This window comes from Balaenoptera physalus, assembly GCF_965194825.1.
Source record: "Balaenoptera physalus genome assembly, chromosome: 5".
In the NCBI taxonomy this organism is placed as follows: Eukaryota; Metazoa; Chordata; class Mammalia; order Artiodactyla; family Balaenopteridae; genus Balaenoptera; species Balaenoptera physalus.
The window spans coordinates 9415479-9432674 of record NC_138884.1 but is presented as its reverse complement, the minus strand read 5'-3'; the positions used below and the strand labels follow the sequence as shown (position 1 = coordinate 9432674).

The window sequence follows — 17196 nt, the reverse complement described above, 5'->3', positions numbered from 1 at the left end:
ACGCTGCACTTTCCTTCCCACAACCCGGTGTCAGAAACTGGCTTTACTGAGTGCAGGCAAACGGACCCAAGTTCGGTTCGGTAACACTCAGACATTAAAAAAAAATGGAATCTTGCCATTTTCAACAACCTGGATGGACCTTGAAGGCACTATGCTAAGTGAAATAAGTCAGACAAAGAAAGACAAATGCTGTATTATTTCACTTATACTTGGAATCTAAACAAACAAAGCAAAGCAAAGCAAAACAACAACAAGCTCATAGATAAAGAGACAGTTTAGTGGCTGCCAGAGAGGAGAGGGGATAGCGGGTGGGTAAAATGCGTGAAGAGGGTCAAAGGTACAAACTTCCAGTTATAAAATAAATAAGTCACAGTGATATAATGCACAGCATAGTGACTATTGACAGTAAAACTGCATTGCATATTTTAGTTGCTAAAGCTGCTAAGAGAGTAAATCTTAAAAGTTCTCATCACAAGAAAAACAAAATTTGTAACTGTGTGGTGACAGACAGTGACTAGACTTATTGTGATGATCATTTCACAGTGTATGTAAGTATCGAGTCATTATGTTACACACCTGAAACTAATATAATGTTACATACATGTCAATTATACCTCGAAAAAAAAGTAGTCAAAAAAACATGAATCAGGGGCTTCCCTGGTGGTGCAGTGGTTGAGAGTCTGCCTGCCAATGCAGGGACACGGGTTCGAGCCCTGGTCTGGGAAGATCCCACATGCCACGGGGCAACTAAGCCCGTGCGCCACAACTACTGAGCCTGTGCGTCTGGAGCCTGTGCTCCACAACAAGAGAGGCCGCGATAATGAGAGGCCCGCGCACCGCAATGAAGAGTGGCCCCCGCTTGCCACAACTAGAGAAAGCCCTCGCACAGAAACGAAGACCCAACACAGCCAAAAATAAATAAATAAATAAATAAAATAAAATAAGGTACTGCTTACTTTTAAAAAAAAAACAAAACAAAACATGAATCATATATGAAATAGCTTTAGCATTTTAGGTTAAAATCCAAGATATGAAGAAATATAAACTTTAATTTCTAATAGCATTGTATAACAGAAAAAAATGCCACAGAAATCACAAAAGGTCACATGGTAATTTCACCTAATTTTCTATCTTTCTATAATAACTAATTTTTGAAGAGGAGATGAGCAGCTGGTATTTAAGACTTAGATTTGCTTATCAAATGTTAAGAGAAAGGAACTATAAAAGTTGCTCACTTAAGTATCTCCATTCAGAGACCACAGTCATGGTAACCTATATTTTAACACCAGCAACTTCTTTTTCAGGGTCAAAAAGAATTAGGGCTCATTAGAATTATTTTATTCAGCAGCAAGAAAGGGTAGATTAGAAGTCAGAAAAACTGGCTTTTAAGCTAATTGAATTGGTGGAAAAATTGTTTAGCTTCTCTGGGCCTCCAATTTCTCACCTAGAAACAAAGCAGTTGGCTAAATAATTCATAAGGCTTACTTCAGCTCTTAACATTTTATGATTCAAAGAGTATTCACAAACTGACAAAACAGAGAGGCTTATCTTTTTACAATTTCTAGATCAGGAGATGAAAACAGAGTTCACTGATAGCCTCCATGTTAAATTTCCACGTAAACCCGTTTTGAAGACGCATCCACTTTTCTGAAAAGGATTTTGGTTTTTTAAAGTAATCAGAAGTCTTACTAAAAACACAATATTGTGTCTAGCACTGATCATCCGTTATTTAACAAAGAAAAAAATCTTCCTTAGTTAAATAAACCGATTTAAATGCCTTGCTGTTGGAAACCACTACTGACCTCCAAAAGCCCTACAGGGTACAGGGAAATACTGCCTAAAGGTCAGTGATGAATCTGCTAAATTGGCAAGGACTTACCTCAAATGTGTCTGCTATGCATGGCTTCACTAAATATAATAACCAAATAATCACTCTGTTTTCTGACGTCACTCAAATTTTTACATAATCCACAGATGGGGGATCCTAAAAAGCCTTGCATATATCCCAAGCCAGTCTACAATCAAACTGAGGAGCCAGGCCAAGGGTGGCAGGCAGGAACCCGCAGTTCTAACGTACAGTGACAACTAGGTCAGGGATACGTGACATTTTCACACACGTAATCCCAAGTCACAGGTAGCCTGTAGGGTTCAGGCAGCTGACATACGATGACTAAAGTAGGCTAGCTGTTAGATGAAGACAATTCGTAAATGATCCTTTCCTCAGTGTCAAAATCAAGCTGCAGTGGGGACTCTGGCACGTCTCAGCCTCCTCCAAAGAGCCCCCGTTGAACGCCAGCCAACTGGCGCCATCTGGAAAGACAGGTCATGTCGCCAGATCTTCCAGGTTTCAAGAAAAGCCAGAAATACACTTTATGTGTCTCGACTCTTTAAAATTGCGGTAAAAGACATATAAAGTTTACCATCTTTAACATCTTTAAGTGTACAGTTCGTCAGTGTTAACTACATTCACGTTATTGTGCAATGAATCTCCAGAGCTTTTTCATCATGCAAAACTGAAAGTCCTAGAGATGATCATACTAAGTAAAGTAAGCCAGACAGAGAAAGACAAATATCATACGATATCACTTATATGTGAAATCTAAAAAAAATGATAAAAATGAACTTATTTATAAAACAGAAATAGACTCTCAGACATAGAAAACAAACTCATGGTTACCAAAGGGGAAAGATGGGGGGAGGGATAAATTAGGAGTTTGGGATTAACATATACTCACTACCATATACAAAACAGATGAAGAACAAGGACCTATTGTATCGCACAGGGAACTATACTCAATATTTTGTAAATACCCTATAAGGGAAAACAATCTGAAAAGGAACATATATAGATATAGATATATGAATCACTGCGCTGTACACCTGAAACTAACACAGTATCGTAAATCAACTATACTTCAATTAAAAAAATAAATTAAATAAAGTCTATACCCAATAAACAACAACTCTCCATTTTCTCCTTCCCCAGACCCTGGCAACCACCATTCTACTTTCTATGAGTTTGACTACTTTAGATACCTTGATTTTTTTTAATGTTGGCAACTAATTAAAATTTATGCCGTTCTGGGTGACTACCCATTTGTGACTGCTTGTGATTACTCAAAGCACTTCAGTGTTTCAAAAATGCAAAAAGCCAGCTGATAAAACACAGGTATAGCACTAACATCAAAGTCAAGGACAAATTCTAGAGTTCAGATGTGCTTTTCTTGAACTTACTTGTACTCTGAGAAAAAGATTAAAGCTCTGAGATATGCTTTACATGAATTCTTACCATGCCTGCTTGATGTAAGAACCACATGAGGTAGTCTTCCTGAATGTCCACAAGACTGGAAATTTCAGGAATATAAAATATATCATATTCCACATGCGTCACTTTAAGATTTACCTGATGAAGAACAAAACAAGGACAACTAAGACCCAGGCAACTGGTAAACGGCTTCCCACAGAACATCTCGGTAGATCATTTTACCCTACTATCCCTTCATCCCTCTCCCCTCTGGCTCTTCTCTATGCTCACCTTGTATAACTTCTCCAAGAGCCTGAGCGCTGCTGTAACATAATTGTTAAACAGTACAGGAATTAAGAATGTCTTTCTTCCTCTCAGTAGATAAACGACTGCACCTTTATAGAGGTTTACCAGCTTCGTGAAGTATCTCGGGCATACCTGAGACCACCAGTTATCTTTAGAAAGAAAGGAAAGACATATTTCAACATGTGACCTTCATCAAGTATTGATGTCTTCTGCCTACTAGCTAAAAACTGCTCCAGCTAGAAGATAAGCATTAGTCTAAAATACAGTTTCCCAAAACTAACTTTAAAAAGAATCCATTAAAGCATTTCTGGAGAGAGTGGCAGCTGTACGAGAATCCTGGAGCTTTGTTATAAAGCTTTATCTGATTTTTTCCTCAAGGACTCATCCAGAAGGCTAATCTAAAAGTCCAGTTCCAAGGGCACATGTGGACAAGATGCTCGGGCACGTATTTCGGGCAGGAGCATTCACATATCCTCGTCCTTTCAGCCCTCTTCTCACCCACCACCTAAGTCCTGTAAAAAAAAACCCCAAACTTTTAAAAGTCAGGTAATATTCCTTCAAAGATTGCTATCTCTACCTCACAGTCTATTAGAACACCTGAGAAAATATGCCCCAAAGGGCTTTGGAGCTTAAAAAAAATTAAGGACTAACATCTTACTAGTGCTTTCATGATTATCTGTAGAATGGTTCCACCTTCTACAAAAGGTGGAAGCAACATGGAAAAGCCAGTGATTCCCTCCTGAGCCACACAGGTCTCTTTACTCACGGGGAGACCACACTCAAGTAACGTCCTAGTCCTTATGGAACGCAGAAGTTACTGAGCTGCAGTGAATACCTAAAAAGAAGTTACCAGGAAAAAATAAAATAAAAGGAAAAAGCCAGGTGACAGACGTTCTGCATTTGATTAATAAAAACATCTCAGGCTCTACTCCCATGAGAGACACTCTCCAATTCACTGAGGAACGGAAGGTTCTTATCTCAGCAAAGTGTCCGTAGCCTGCAAAAATCAGTGTGGACTCAACTGTCCTAAAAAAGAAAAACAAAACAAACATTTGGTAAGTCTCCATTAAGGTCATTTTCTTCCTCTCCTTTTCTGGAGACCGGTGTATCACACCCCAACTGTTCATTTCACTCCCACCCCCTAAATTAGGTATAAGAGAAAAAACAACAGATGGACACTAATTCTGAGGCACTATTAACCACTAGCAAGTGTAGGAGGAGAAAAAAATAAAGTCTAATAATCTAACTTTGTGAATATTTAAAAATCAAGATTAGTTTGGCGTAAATCATTTCAAATAACCTAAATAATGGTTCGACTTGTTTAAACTGCAAATTAGAAATTAACAGCAAAGAAAGAAAAGTTTAAGTGTTAAGGATATTAAATGGCAACAAATAGATTCTTGCATGTCAATCCACCAGGAGCCAATGGTCACACGAATAAAATAAAAAGCACAAAACCTCTGGTATTCAGTGTAGCAAATCACCTAAGACTTTGCTGGGGTTTGTATCCAGCCGCAGAATGGCCATAGCCAGGGGAATAGTCAACGTTATGTAATACTTAGAATCCTGGAGCAGGGGAAACTCGGGTAGTATTAAGTAGATTCTCATTGCTTCAACATCTGGTGGTGAACTTGACAACTGAGGAATCAGGCAACTTTCAAAGCTATTTAAGATCTGCATGAGAGAAAAGAGTATTGAGAAATTCAAACACACCTGAGATCTAGTTACCTGATCTCTAAATTCATAAACTATTTGAGAGACTCTCAACTCTCATTCATTCAGTATGTACTCAAGACCCTCTATGAGCCAGGCACTGGTCTGGGCACTGAGGATACATCAGTGAAAAGAAAAGCCAAAGATCTGTGCCCATGCAGACCTTAGACTCTGGGGGAGCATTTCCTTAGAAAAACTTAAGCCAGAGAGAAAGTTAAAGGTAGGTCAAATTCCCAAAGTGAATATTTTACAGAGTTACGATTTATACAAGACTTCTGCCTTTTCATCCTACTCTTTCTTTTCCTCTTGAAAGTCAACTTATTTCAATGCAAAAATGCATTTTTAAGCATGCACTTTGTAAAAGTAAAAAAACATACCTGTTCTAGAATCATGGAGTGCTGAGAGTTCATTAACTTCTCAAATAACACTCTAGTTGAGTTCAGGTCAATCCCAGGGATTTTGGGACTTGTTTTAAAATGCTCATCAATTCTAAACAAACAAAAACAAAAAATATGTATAGCACAGGGAACTCTACTTAATGCACTGTGGTGACCTAAATGGGAAGGAAATTCAAAAAAGAGGGGATATATGTATATGTAAAGCTGATTCATCTTGTTGTACAGTAGAAACTAACACAACATTGTAAAGCAACTATACTCCAATAAAAATTAATTTTTAAAAAATACGTAATAAAAGAAAAACAAAGCAAACACTCTGATAGGTAGGAATTATAAAGCTGTGAACAAAATACATACTCTACATACTGATCAGACGATCAGATTTAAATCTGACCTGGCGGACCAGATGCACAAAAATATTAACTTTGGGGAAACCCGACAGAATAAATCTCTCTAGAATCCCTTTTTCAAGATGATCTTAAAATTTTCAAGTCTTGGGCTTCCCTGGTGGCGCAGTGGTTAAGAATCCACCTGCCAATGCAGGGGACACGGGTTCGAGCCCTGGTCCAGGAGGATCCCACATGCCGCACAGCAACTAAGCCTGTGCGCCACAACTACTGAGCCTGCGCTCTAGAGCCCGCGAGCCACAACTACTGAGCCCGTGAGCCACAACTACTGAAGCCCGTGCGCCTAGAGCCCGTGCTCCGCAACAAGAGAAGCCACCGCAGTGAGAAGCCCGTGCACCACAGTGGAGGAGTAGCCCCTGCTCGTCACAGCTAGAGAAAGCCCACGTCCAGCAATGAAGACCCAGTGCAGACAAAAATAAATTAATTAAAAAAAATTTTTTTTCCTTCAAGTCAAAGTACAAGGATCATCATTTCAATTTGAGGCTGTCTTGAAATTTATATGCACAGTGTTATTTTCCTGATTTACTTTTGTATTTTTGACTCTTTCTGTCATTGTGGTACATTGAACTAGACGTAGATGCTATGCCTAGGTGCAAAAAACATCCCTTGTGCAAACTGGCCCACTCATCAACAAATGCCAAGTTTAAAGCAAGTATTTTTTAAAAAATCAGATCTACAATAAATGCAAAGTTAATGCCTCGCTCAGTTAACACAAGGGATATGATTACATTCACTCAAGGACTAATTTCACTGCTACTGTTTTTAACTTCCGAGCAACTAATCATTTTTCTAACCTTAAATAAAGTCTTAGTTTTTTAGAGACTTGGAGAATGTCTCTTTTAAATTCCCACTCTTGAACATACCACATCTGCTAATTACAACAGAACTATCTATTTGCAAAACAGCCTTCTGTTTATGCGTAACAGACACATTCAGATAGTTTTAATACCATCTGACATCACTGTTTTAATCTATAAAAAATAAGTAGAGTTTCTAACATTTGAAAAAACACCATAATTATATGTATTGGAACCTAAGTGGTCAAACAAGAGGAGCTACTTAGACTTTGTTTGTTGGATCTTTTGTTACTGCCGTTCTAAAAATAAATTTGCCCAAAACATAGAAATTAACTCCAATGTCCCATAGGTAACCTTCCATATGCTCAGAAGTACCATCTGCTATGCTGTTAAGAAAAAACAAAATATTTTATCTACATGTATTTATGCTTTGTTAAACTGGATCTTCATTTTCACTGGTTTACTACGATGTATTTTACATAAAGCAGGAGGAGCAGAACTCCAGAAATAGCACCAAAGTCCATTTAAAAAAAAAAAAAAAAAAGGTTTTACCCACAAATATACAGAATCCATGATACTAAGGATGGAGAGCCTAAGAAATCCGGCCAAGAGCCATTCCCAACTTTCACAAAAGCTGTCCTTCTAGAATAAGATTTCTCAACCCTGGGACTACCGATTTTTGGGGTCGGATAATTCTTTTCGGGGTGGGTGGAATTGTGAGATGTTTGGCAGCACCTCTGGCCTTTGCCCACTAGATGCCAGTCGTATATTCTCCACCACTGTAACCACCAAAAAATGTCACTGGAGATTGCTGAATGTCCCCTGGGAAGCAAATCAGCCTGGTTGAGAACCACTATTCTAGAAGACCAACATTAGCACAATAAAGAATATTTTTCCCTGGAGGAAAAGCCTAAGGATTGACTCTGAAATGAACTGGATGAGCTCATTTCAGTTGCCCTAATGATACAAGTAAATGACTTTATGCAATCTTTAACTGTCACTGAACAGAGTTTCTGAAGCAATCTCTTGCAACCCAGTTAGGGACAGAATTTGGGGCAGGGATGGAGTGGGAGATGAGATTCACACACAGAACTGAAGTCTAAGTCTCTATGGGATTTCATTAGCCTTGCCACTGGCAGGAAAAGGATAGAAAGACGGTCAGGATTTGGGATCACCAAAGATCAAAACCTATGACAAGACCCTTCTGCTGCAGCAAGTTCCTGAGGGGGATATTTGCAGAAGGGATAAGGCCCAGCCAAGAAACATTATTTACAACCTGGGAGTTCAGGCCAAATGTAATTTCCTGGTGGGCTGGGCTGGCCCTGAGTCCAAGGAGTCCCTGAAGCCTCCTTGGAACTTTTTCCCTAAATTCACTCTTTTTGAGAAAAGAAAAAAACTATGGGAAAGCAAACCAAAGAAACCAAGGAGATTGTTTAAAGAATTAAGAATTTAAGAATAAATACGATTAACATTTTGGAATGCCCTGAAAAATCTTACTTCTGACTACACAACCCTTTCTGAGATGCCGTCTCTCTGGTAACCTGCTTCTCTGCCAACCAGGCATGAATCAGGATCGCTCTTCCTGAGGTCCTCTCGCTCATCATCGCTGGGCGTTCCAATTTCTGTGCAAATCACTGGCTTATCATCATTGGGCGTTCCAATTTCTGTGCAAACCACTGGCTTATCCACTGAATTAAGGCCAACCACCATCAAAGAGAACAGAAGTCTAGCGGCTTCCCTGGTGGCGCAGTGGTTGAGAGTCTGCCTGCCAATGCAGGGGACACGGGTTCGAGCCCTGGTCTGGGAAGATCCCACATGCCGCGGAGCAACTGGGCCCGTGAGCCACAGCTACTGAGCCTGCGCGTCTGGAGCCTGTGCCCCGCAACAAGAGAGGCCGCGACAGTGAGAGGCCCGCACACCGCGATGAAGAGTGGCCCCCACTTGCCGCAACTAGAGAAAGCCCTCGCATAGAAACGAAGACCCAACACAGCCATAAATAAATAAATAAATAAATAAATAAAAAGAGAACAGAAGTCTTTCACGGCCTTTGCTGAGTAAGTATTTGCATCACATGTGGGTTTTTTTTTTTTTTTTTTAAAGACTCTAAATCACTTACTTTTTCTCAAGAAAACTTCCATTCCAACAGGCTGCAGAAGATAATATCTGAATGACACCGCTGCTCAGGAAGAAAAAGGGAGGGAAGCCTTTAATAATTACAAATAAATGGTTGTTTAAGCATCAGCAACAGGTTAGTCCTTGATTCCAGGGTTTCATTAATAGCCGCTTTTTCTTACCCAGGTGAAGCCTTGGAAAACGTACATTGCTTTAGAGAAACATTGTGTCATGTCTCAAGATGGACAAGAGCGTAAGTTTTCCGTAAGTCATGTTAAAATAAAAAGACAGCATCAAAGCTACCAAAAGAAAACTCTTGGGCCTAAGAATAATGATCTTGAATGTTCTTTTCCCACCAATCATCTAAGACACTCCCCACCTCACCTCCAAAAGTGAACGCAAAATAAAACCAAAAACAGAGAAGCTGAGCTGCTATTTATCAAGCACAGAAAGTATCCTTGTGAATTAATAACCAAACAAGTACTTCCTTCTATTTTGTTGCCCATCTGAGAAAGAAACTAAAAGTAAGTGAAGTAAGTGTTTATTCCTATTACCTAGATTACATAGTTTCTGAGGAAACCGCTAGTTTCTCAGGACCCAGGGTGAAACTGCAGTCCGGAACCCCGGATTCTCTTATTTAATATAAGGAAAAGGGAAGGAATAAAACAAATATACGGTTGAGGAGGGGATCACAGTAACTTCTATTAATCCGAGAATCCGGGTCAGGAAAGATCTTTAGAGACCATTTCTTGCATCCTGTCCTTTTGTATATAAGAAAACTAAGAATTGGTAAAGTGTCAAGGTCCCAGCCAAGGAGGTCTCAGTCCCCCCACCCCTCCCACGGTGAGTCTAGTCCCCCAGCCCCTTCCCTGCCACCTTCCAGCCTGAGTGTCCCAGCAGAACCACCCACAGCTAGAGGGATTCGGAGGACCGCCATGGAGCTGCTCTAGGGCATTCCCAATGACCCTCCACTCAAAAAGCTGCCACCTGGCGTGCCCAAAGTTTAGGGCCCTGGGCATTTGCTCCACTACGATCTCTGTCATAAAGCAAGATGCTTTACACACATCTCTGGGAACCGTCACCACCTAATATTCAGCCTGATTCATTCATTCCCAAGAATGAGACTCTGCAGAAAAATGGAAAAGCTGAGGAAAGCCAATAAAATGTGTAAAAATGTAAAAAAAAAAAAAAAAAAAAAATTCTCTTTTAAGAATGAAATAAACTTGCTGAAAGGCCTCAGTCCTTTAACTGTACTTTTTTCTCTGCTTGACACCAAATTACTATCTCAACTGATCATTTTGAATGTGAAAATGCTAAATTACTCAGATTAGGTAAAATAAGCTGTCTTAGATTTGGGATGCTTTGGGATATGCATATGAAGAAACTCTTGGAGTTAAACAATAACACTGAGCTTTCTTAGCAGAAAGGCCAACCCAGGCCTTCATCAGTCAGGATTAAGATCCGAACAAGGGAGGTTGAGGAATACATTCTGTGAGAAAATGGGGGAACAACCTATCATGTTACCTGGGTCTAAGGGCGCCAAATCCTGAATAAACATGTGCCCAAAAAGTGACTCCCTAAAATGTAAAACTCCATTTATCTTCACGACCTCAATATGGAAGTAGGGAAAACCACGAAGCTAGGAAGTTCCAACACACTTTGAAAAAAAATGAAAACAAGCAACCACATACTTGATTGTATTTGCGCTGTTGTGTTCTGAGAGTTTCTGTCTCCAAACCGCTATGGTTTCGTCATTTATTAAACTGGTGTGATGGGCTTGGTTCATCATCCTGAAGTCAGCAGCAGGAGAAGAATTCTGAAGGGTTAAATGTAACAGTAAAAAAGAGAAACTGTGTAATAGCATGGGTCTTTTCTCATCTCCCTCTCCCCAGATGTTCCCCGCTTGGAGCGTCACTTACACACAGGAGCTGGGGTGCACTGCCAGATCCTCCCACCCTTCAGAATGGGGGCGCTCCCTCCCCCAGCTGCCGAGAGAGTACACTCCCGAGGGCTACCAGCTGTGCTGCCCTGGGCTAGTGCTTCGCTCCCTTCCCACCCAGCAGCTGGTGGGGGCGTGGTACCAGGACCCAGTCAGTCCCCTTGCCTCCAGCAGGATTTAAACCTATAAGATTCCTCGGGGAAACAGACTCTGAGCCTGAGATTTATGTTCGGGGGCGGCGGTTGCTTTAGAACCACGTTTCCTTAGGGAGGAAGGAGGCGGGATTGGGCCGAAGGAGAAGCTGAACTGCAGAGGCCTCAGCCAATCCCATGGGGAGCTCTGAAGTTGGGACGGCCCTTCAGCACACTCCCCAGAGACACCAAACCAATACGACTTCCTCAGGCTTCTTTCCCCGCTCTGCTTTGAATCACCATAACATCAAGGCTTGTAAATTACTCATCATTTGCCATAACTGTTGACCAAACTCCAACAAAACGTATTATAAAGTCAGAGTTCAGTGACAACCTGTATTGCAAATCATCCATGAAAACTTAATGCCTCTTAATGTCTTGCTCAAAGTATAGAGCTATAAATTTATAAGAAAGGTAACAAAAAGGACATGTCAATAATGGCCTTGAAAATCCCAAATGCTGCCCAGCACCGTACTGTACGTCCTTTCTTCAGTGAGATTAAAAAATAATAATAATATAAGCACTTCTATTTCCTAAAATTGCTCTTTTTCAACTTATTTTCCCCAAATCCTGTTCTTGATCTAGAACTAAGAAAAAGTTGAAAGTGCTTTATGCCTCCTGTACTTGTCACTAAAAAGGAGGGAAAAAAGTAATATTAAAGCGTTAACCAGATGATCATTTTTTTTCTCCTTTGTACCTGCACATAAAAACACAACTTTCTGAGTAAATTTTCTTGGTTATTTTCTCAGAGTTATGAGTTTAGATATCATTATAAGGGGAAAGGAGAAGGGCATGTAACAAATCAGAGATGCTTGTCAAAGTTTATGATCATCTGTTCTGGATAATTATTTTACGAAAATGACCACAGACATGTATTGAGAGAACAAAAGCCGTCTTGGATTACACAGAGAAAACCTATAAGACAAAGCAGACACTTGAGAACACACAAACAAGACTGCCTTGCCACCATGGTCTTGCAACCCACTGTCATTATGTAAATTTTAATTACTTCCCCCATTCAAAGGGGTAGCTGAACATAGACACTTAACACATACTTAGAACAAAATATAAACAAAGAACTATTCTGTCAGTCTTCATCGCAAGTCCAATAAACCACAGATGCCTTGCATGCAGTACAACCTCAGAATCACATAAAGACTCAAGAAAAAGCGTCGATTTTCCATGCCTTCGAATTACATACAGCCCCAAAAGAAAAAATTGGTCTAGGTCGGTGTTTCCCAACTGTGGCTGCACTTTGGATCACCAGAGCTTTCAAAACTCCCGACAGCCAAGCCACACTCTAGACCAGTTAAATCAGAATCTCTAGAGACATCAGCGTCTTTTCAAGACTCCTAGGTCTTAGTCAATAATTACGTAATATCTTTGTATGGTGACAGATGGTAACTAGACTTCTTGTGGTGACCATTTTGAAATTACAGAAATATCATATCACTATGTTGTGTACCAGGAACTAAAATAGTGTTGTAGGTTAATTATACTTCAAAATCAAACAAACAATACTTTTCTAAGTCATATTCTATTTTTAGTTTCTTTTTTCTTTGTTATCTTACATTTTTAACGCATACAACTCTTACAGTTGTTTAAAATTTAACCTGGAAAATTTAATTTCTCCAACAATAGGCTACTTCCACGTCCTTCTCATCAACGTTTTGTTCTCCAGTCCCAACAGGGTTAATTACAGTAAATTTAAAAGCCAACTACAAATACCAGATACCATATTTACAAAAGAAATGAGACAAAGTTTTATGTTGAATTTCACAGGAAAATTGAAGTTGGTTAATCAAGCCAGTTTCATAGGGAAATGAATACTTCAAACTCTACTACTTGTGGACACAAAGTTATTATCCTGCAGAGATTCAGGGCTTTTCATATTTCGCTTTATTAGCATCTTAAAGGAACAAAGAATAGCCTCAGCTTTTCTCCAGGTTTCTCCATGAAGCACTGAAGCTGGTCCTAAAATAGGTCTAAAGCAACAGTTCCAAATCACCCCAGAGGGCTGCACTCAACAGAACTTTCTCCAGGATCCTGACCTGGAAAATATCCAGTTGTCAGTTTCAGCTGTCCAACCTGCAGCCTCAGACCCCACCACAACCTTTAATACCAAAGTCCTAGAATGATACTGACCAGAAGGCAAGAACATCGCACATTGAAAGATGGCGAAGTATCAGAGTAAGGCGGAGAGTTTCCAGCAGCGACAAGGCCCCTTGTGTCCACAGACCCTCATTTTCTTTCCAACCCATTCTGATTCCTTTGTCATCACCGAGGGCCCTTCCCTGCTCCTCCAGGGGAAGATAAGGACCAATGCACTACCTACGGTTGGTCCTCCCTAAGTGCTTGTGTGGACAGGGGAGGAGAGGGGCAGGGAGGGAGGGAGGAGAGGGGCAGAAAGGCAGGGAGGGAGGGAGGAGAGGGAGCCTAGGAGCAGGGGAGGGGGTGGAAGGCAGGAAACGAATCTGTGCTGCCGATTTCAGACTGGTATCTCTCGTCCAGAAGAGGGGGATGAATTCAAGCCCTGTCACAGATACCTGGCCCACGTTCTCTTCGACCTCCACCCCTGAAAGAATGTCATTCTTCCTGACTCACCCACCACAGTGATGCAGGAGACAACCAGAGGGAAATTTTAGTGTGGTGCTACGAGCGGATGATCAATAACAAAGGAGAGCTGAATACTGTGGCATCTCCTAGACTTCGAGTAGGCTCAATCACATCAAACAAACCCAGAGAGTTCTCAGATACCCAGCATTTGTGGCTACGTAACAGGGAAGGAAAGGATGGAAAGTCAAATAATCCCAAAGTGAGTGTGAACTCTCTAAGGCCTCCTTAAATCTCTTGTGGGACAAATCCAGATGTAAATAAATAATTTTCAATTATAAATTAGAACTCTGTGATTAAAATACCAAGAAAACTACGGGCACTTCAAGGAAGCAAAATGGAGATTACCTCAAGGTTTAGTTGGCTTATTTTAATATAATAAAATTGGTAGAAACAAAAAGTAACGTTGCTCTCATGTAATTATTGATCAAAATAAATATTGGTTCACCCTTATTCCACCCCCAAAATAACAGTCAAAAGAAAATGTTACCTCATATTTGGAGCAAAGTACAAAAGTCTGGTCTCCTCCAGAGAAGATCTGCTTAACAATATGATATTTAAAGCGATCTGTCAAAAAAATTTTCAAGAGCATATTTTTCAACAATTAACGTTTTTCCTTGATCCCCTTTTCTAATATTCCACAATATGCTTCAGAACGGTTTCCTATCCATTTAATAATTATGTCCGAAAAGTAAGAAACCTCCTCCCCGGGCTCTCTTCCCAGGACTGTTTCTACTTCAGTTAAAACTAAACATATAAAACTGTACCTTCCACTCTGACCCTCCCTCCCTCCCTCCCTCCCACTGCCAGCTAGTCCTGACCTCGTTTCTGTTTTTCATTCTAACTCTGTCATGCCACTGCCCTGACGTTTGAAACAGTCACTACCATAAACCGTAACATCTGCTAAGAAATCACTCGGCACCTGAGTGTGGTGGTCTGCAGCCCCTTCAGGACGCAGCTTGCCTCCGAAGGACCTCGACATCCTACCACCCGCTCTGCCTCCCATCATACTGCGCCCGTGCTGACACACCCCTGGCACCACCTTGCTTTTACTTCTCACACACCACACTACCTCCTACCTCCACGCCTCTTCCTCTGCCTCCCCCAGAGCACGCCGCATTCGCCATAAACGGCGCCTCCTACAGCGTAACTGGAAAGGTGCTCCTGGAATGTGCGATTCCACGGTACTCACCACCGCCCACCCACTCACAGCCCTCTACCTGGCTAACTGCAAATCATCCTTTAAGACACAGCTCAGACTTCCTCTAACCGGAATACTCCTTGATGCCTTCCTCTGTGCTTCCACATTACCAGGAAGGTTCCTAAAACCACAGCATTTACATAACAAATTGAAATTTACCTACTTTGGCAAACATCCAAGCACAGATTTATGATCACATAAGTTATGCGGTAATTAAACTTCAAAAACTTTGTGGTTTCAAATTAACCCATAAAATGTTTGAGTTTTTTACATTGGTGGTATTTCTTAAATATCTGCATTCCTAACATGCGTACAATGCCTTAGAGAAAAAGAAATTTACAAATGATAGAGGACACCAAGCCATTCTTTCACTTTGGGGAACATCACCTAAACAAAATCTTGTTTATTTTACAGTTTAAGTTCCACTACATTTTTAGATGCTCATATGTTCCTTCCATAAATATTTATTCAGTTATAAGTTTGTGCCAGGCCCTGTGCTATATGCCAGGTTTACAAAGGGGAAAAGACTCCATCTCTGTAGTTAAGTTTCTTATAATCCAGTAGGAAACCTATGATTGTTATTGTTAAAATAAAATTCTGATCAAGCCAGAAGTGTGTCATTTTATAGTCTTCAAAATCAAAATTAATTAATTAATAAATCACACTTCTTTCTAATGACTCTCCAGCTGCATTGAAGCTTCTGGATTTATTATTTCAAGTCACTCTTACTGAGTGACTGCCTTATTTTGATTTCTAATGAAATGGAACTATTTTGAAACTAAATGGAACAAAATTCAACTATTTTTGAAGAGAAGGAAAAAATGGCATGAAAAGAAATCATGTCATGTTTTGACCAAAATAGCAATCATAAAGGAAAGGTAACACAGTACAGGCATGAAAAGCACAGGCTTTAAGATTCACAGATACAGAGAACGAACTAGTGGTTCGTTCGAACTAGGGTGGGCAATATAGGGTTGGGGCGTGGGAGGTACAAACTACTGGGTATAATATAGGCTATCATGATGTGTTGTACAACACGGGGAATATAGCCAATATTTTGTAATACCTGTAAATGGAGTGTAATCTTTAAAAACTGTATAACATTTTTAAAAATTTAAAAAAAAGAACACAGGCTTCAGAATGAGGCAGACCTGGCTTTAAATCCTGTTCCCTGAATCTGTATCATCTTGGGCAAGTTACTTAACCTCTGTAAGACTCAGTTTCCTCATCTCCAACATGGAGATAATAACCACTAGTTCTTAAGGTTGTTTGCAGTGCTTAGCATGGTTATGGAACTTGGTTAAGCATTCAGTAAACGTGAACTTTCATTATCAGCAACAACAATAAATAAAACGTACACACCACCACCACGGTCCTTAGGGCCAAAATTACATGTTTTGCTTTATTCTCTAGGATCTCAACTATAGAGCCTCATGCATAGTGAGTACTCAAATACTTGTTGATTGACGTTAAAATATCTCACATTCATTCCTTCCAAAAGACCTCAAGGTAAAAAATAAATACGTGTTCTATAAACAATTGTTTTGAGCATTTAAAATACCATTAAATTCTAATAAAAATCACTCTTACCAGCTCTGGCTGAAAGCTGGCCACTATGGGCGGCCCAGTAACCTTTCACAGGAGATGGGCACTTGACATTACAAGTGTGTCCGGTTCCTAATTGACCTCTTGCTCCACAACCAAATGCATAGATGAGTCCAGAAGAAGGCACAAAGGCTAGGGTGTGTTGTCTGGGGGAAAATAATGTAAATTAACCCATCAGCATCCCTTCTGATACGGATGAATACACACTCTGACTTTTCACTTCCACATGGGAGCACTGCAATTCCCAGGGGTGCCCCTTGTGCTCACAGGTGCCTGTTTCTGCAGTGCTGGTTCTTCGTAACACCATCCTTCTCTGATAATCTAGGTCATCGGGACGATGGCAAGACTCGGAAAGAGCTGAAGGCCTGCTGCCTCCGGGATGAGTGGGAAGAGGCGGGGTGGACCAGCAAAATTTCCAAGACATTCTTTGAGGCTCTCTCACTTTCCTTTCTTCATGTCTCCCACACATCGCGCTATTCTTTATCCCAAAGAAGCATCCTGGCCCCAGGCGGCTCTGCTTCTCTAAAACCCTTCCTCGCCACACCCTGCTCAGATCGGACTCTCTCCAAGCTTTCACCATAGGTGTGCATGCAGTTAAGATTTCTTAAAACGATGGTGGCTGGGTCTAACCACATTCTCCATCACTACAAAGACAAGATCCATTTCTGGG

The 17196-nt window shown here is 40.6% G+C and overlaps 1 protein-coding gene across 5 annotated transcripts in view; it reads right to left on the bottom strand.

Annotated features, from left to right (window-relative positions):
* HERC3 (HECT and RLD domain containing E3 ubiquitin protein ligase 3) overlaps positions 1 to 17196 on the bottom strand; it is a 141186-nt gene that overhangs the window by 67894 nt on the left and 56096 nt on the right. For all 5 annotated transcript variants that reach the window (XM_082461657.1, XM_082461659.1, XM_082461660.1 and 2 more), the window contains 8 exons: positions 16512 to 16672; positions 14211 to 14287; positions 10669 to 10793; positions 8982 to 9041; positions 5641 to 5752; positions 5035 to 5224; positions 3536 to 3699; positions 3290 to 3403 (listed from right to left, as the gene is read on the bottom strand). In XM_082461657.1, the coding sequence (XP_082317783.1) occupies positions 3290 to 3403; positions 3536 to 3699; positions 5035 to 5224; positions 5641 to 5752; positions 8982 to 9041; positions 10669 to 10793; positions 14211 to 14287; positions 16512 to 16672 (1003 nt within the window). The remainder of the gene's footprint in view (positions 1 to 3289; positions 3404 to 3535; positions 3700 to 5034; positions 5225 to 5640; positions 5753 to 8981; positions 9042 to 10668; positions 10794 to 14210; positions 14288 to 16511; positions 16673 to 17196) is intronic.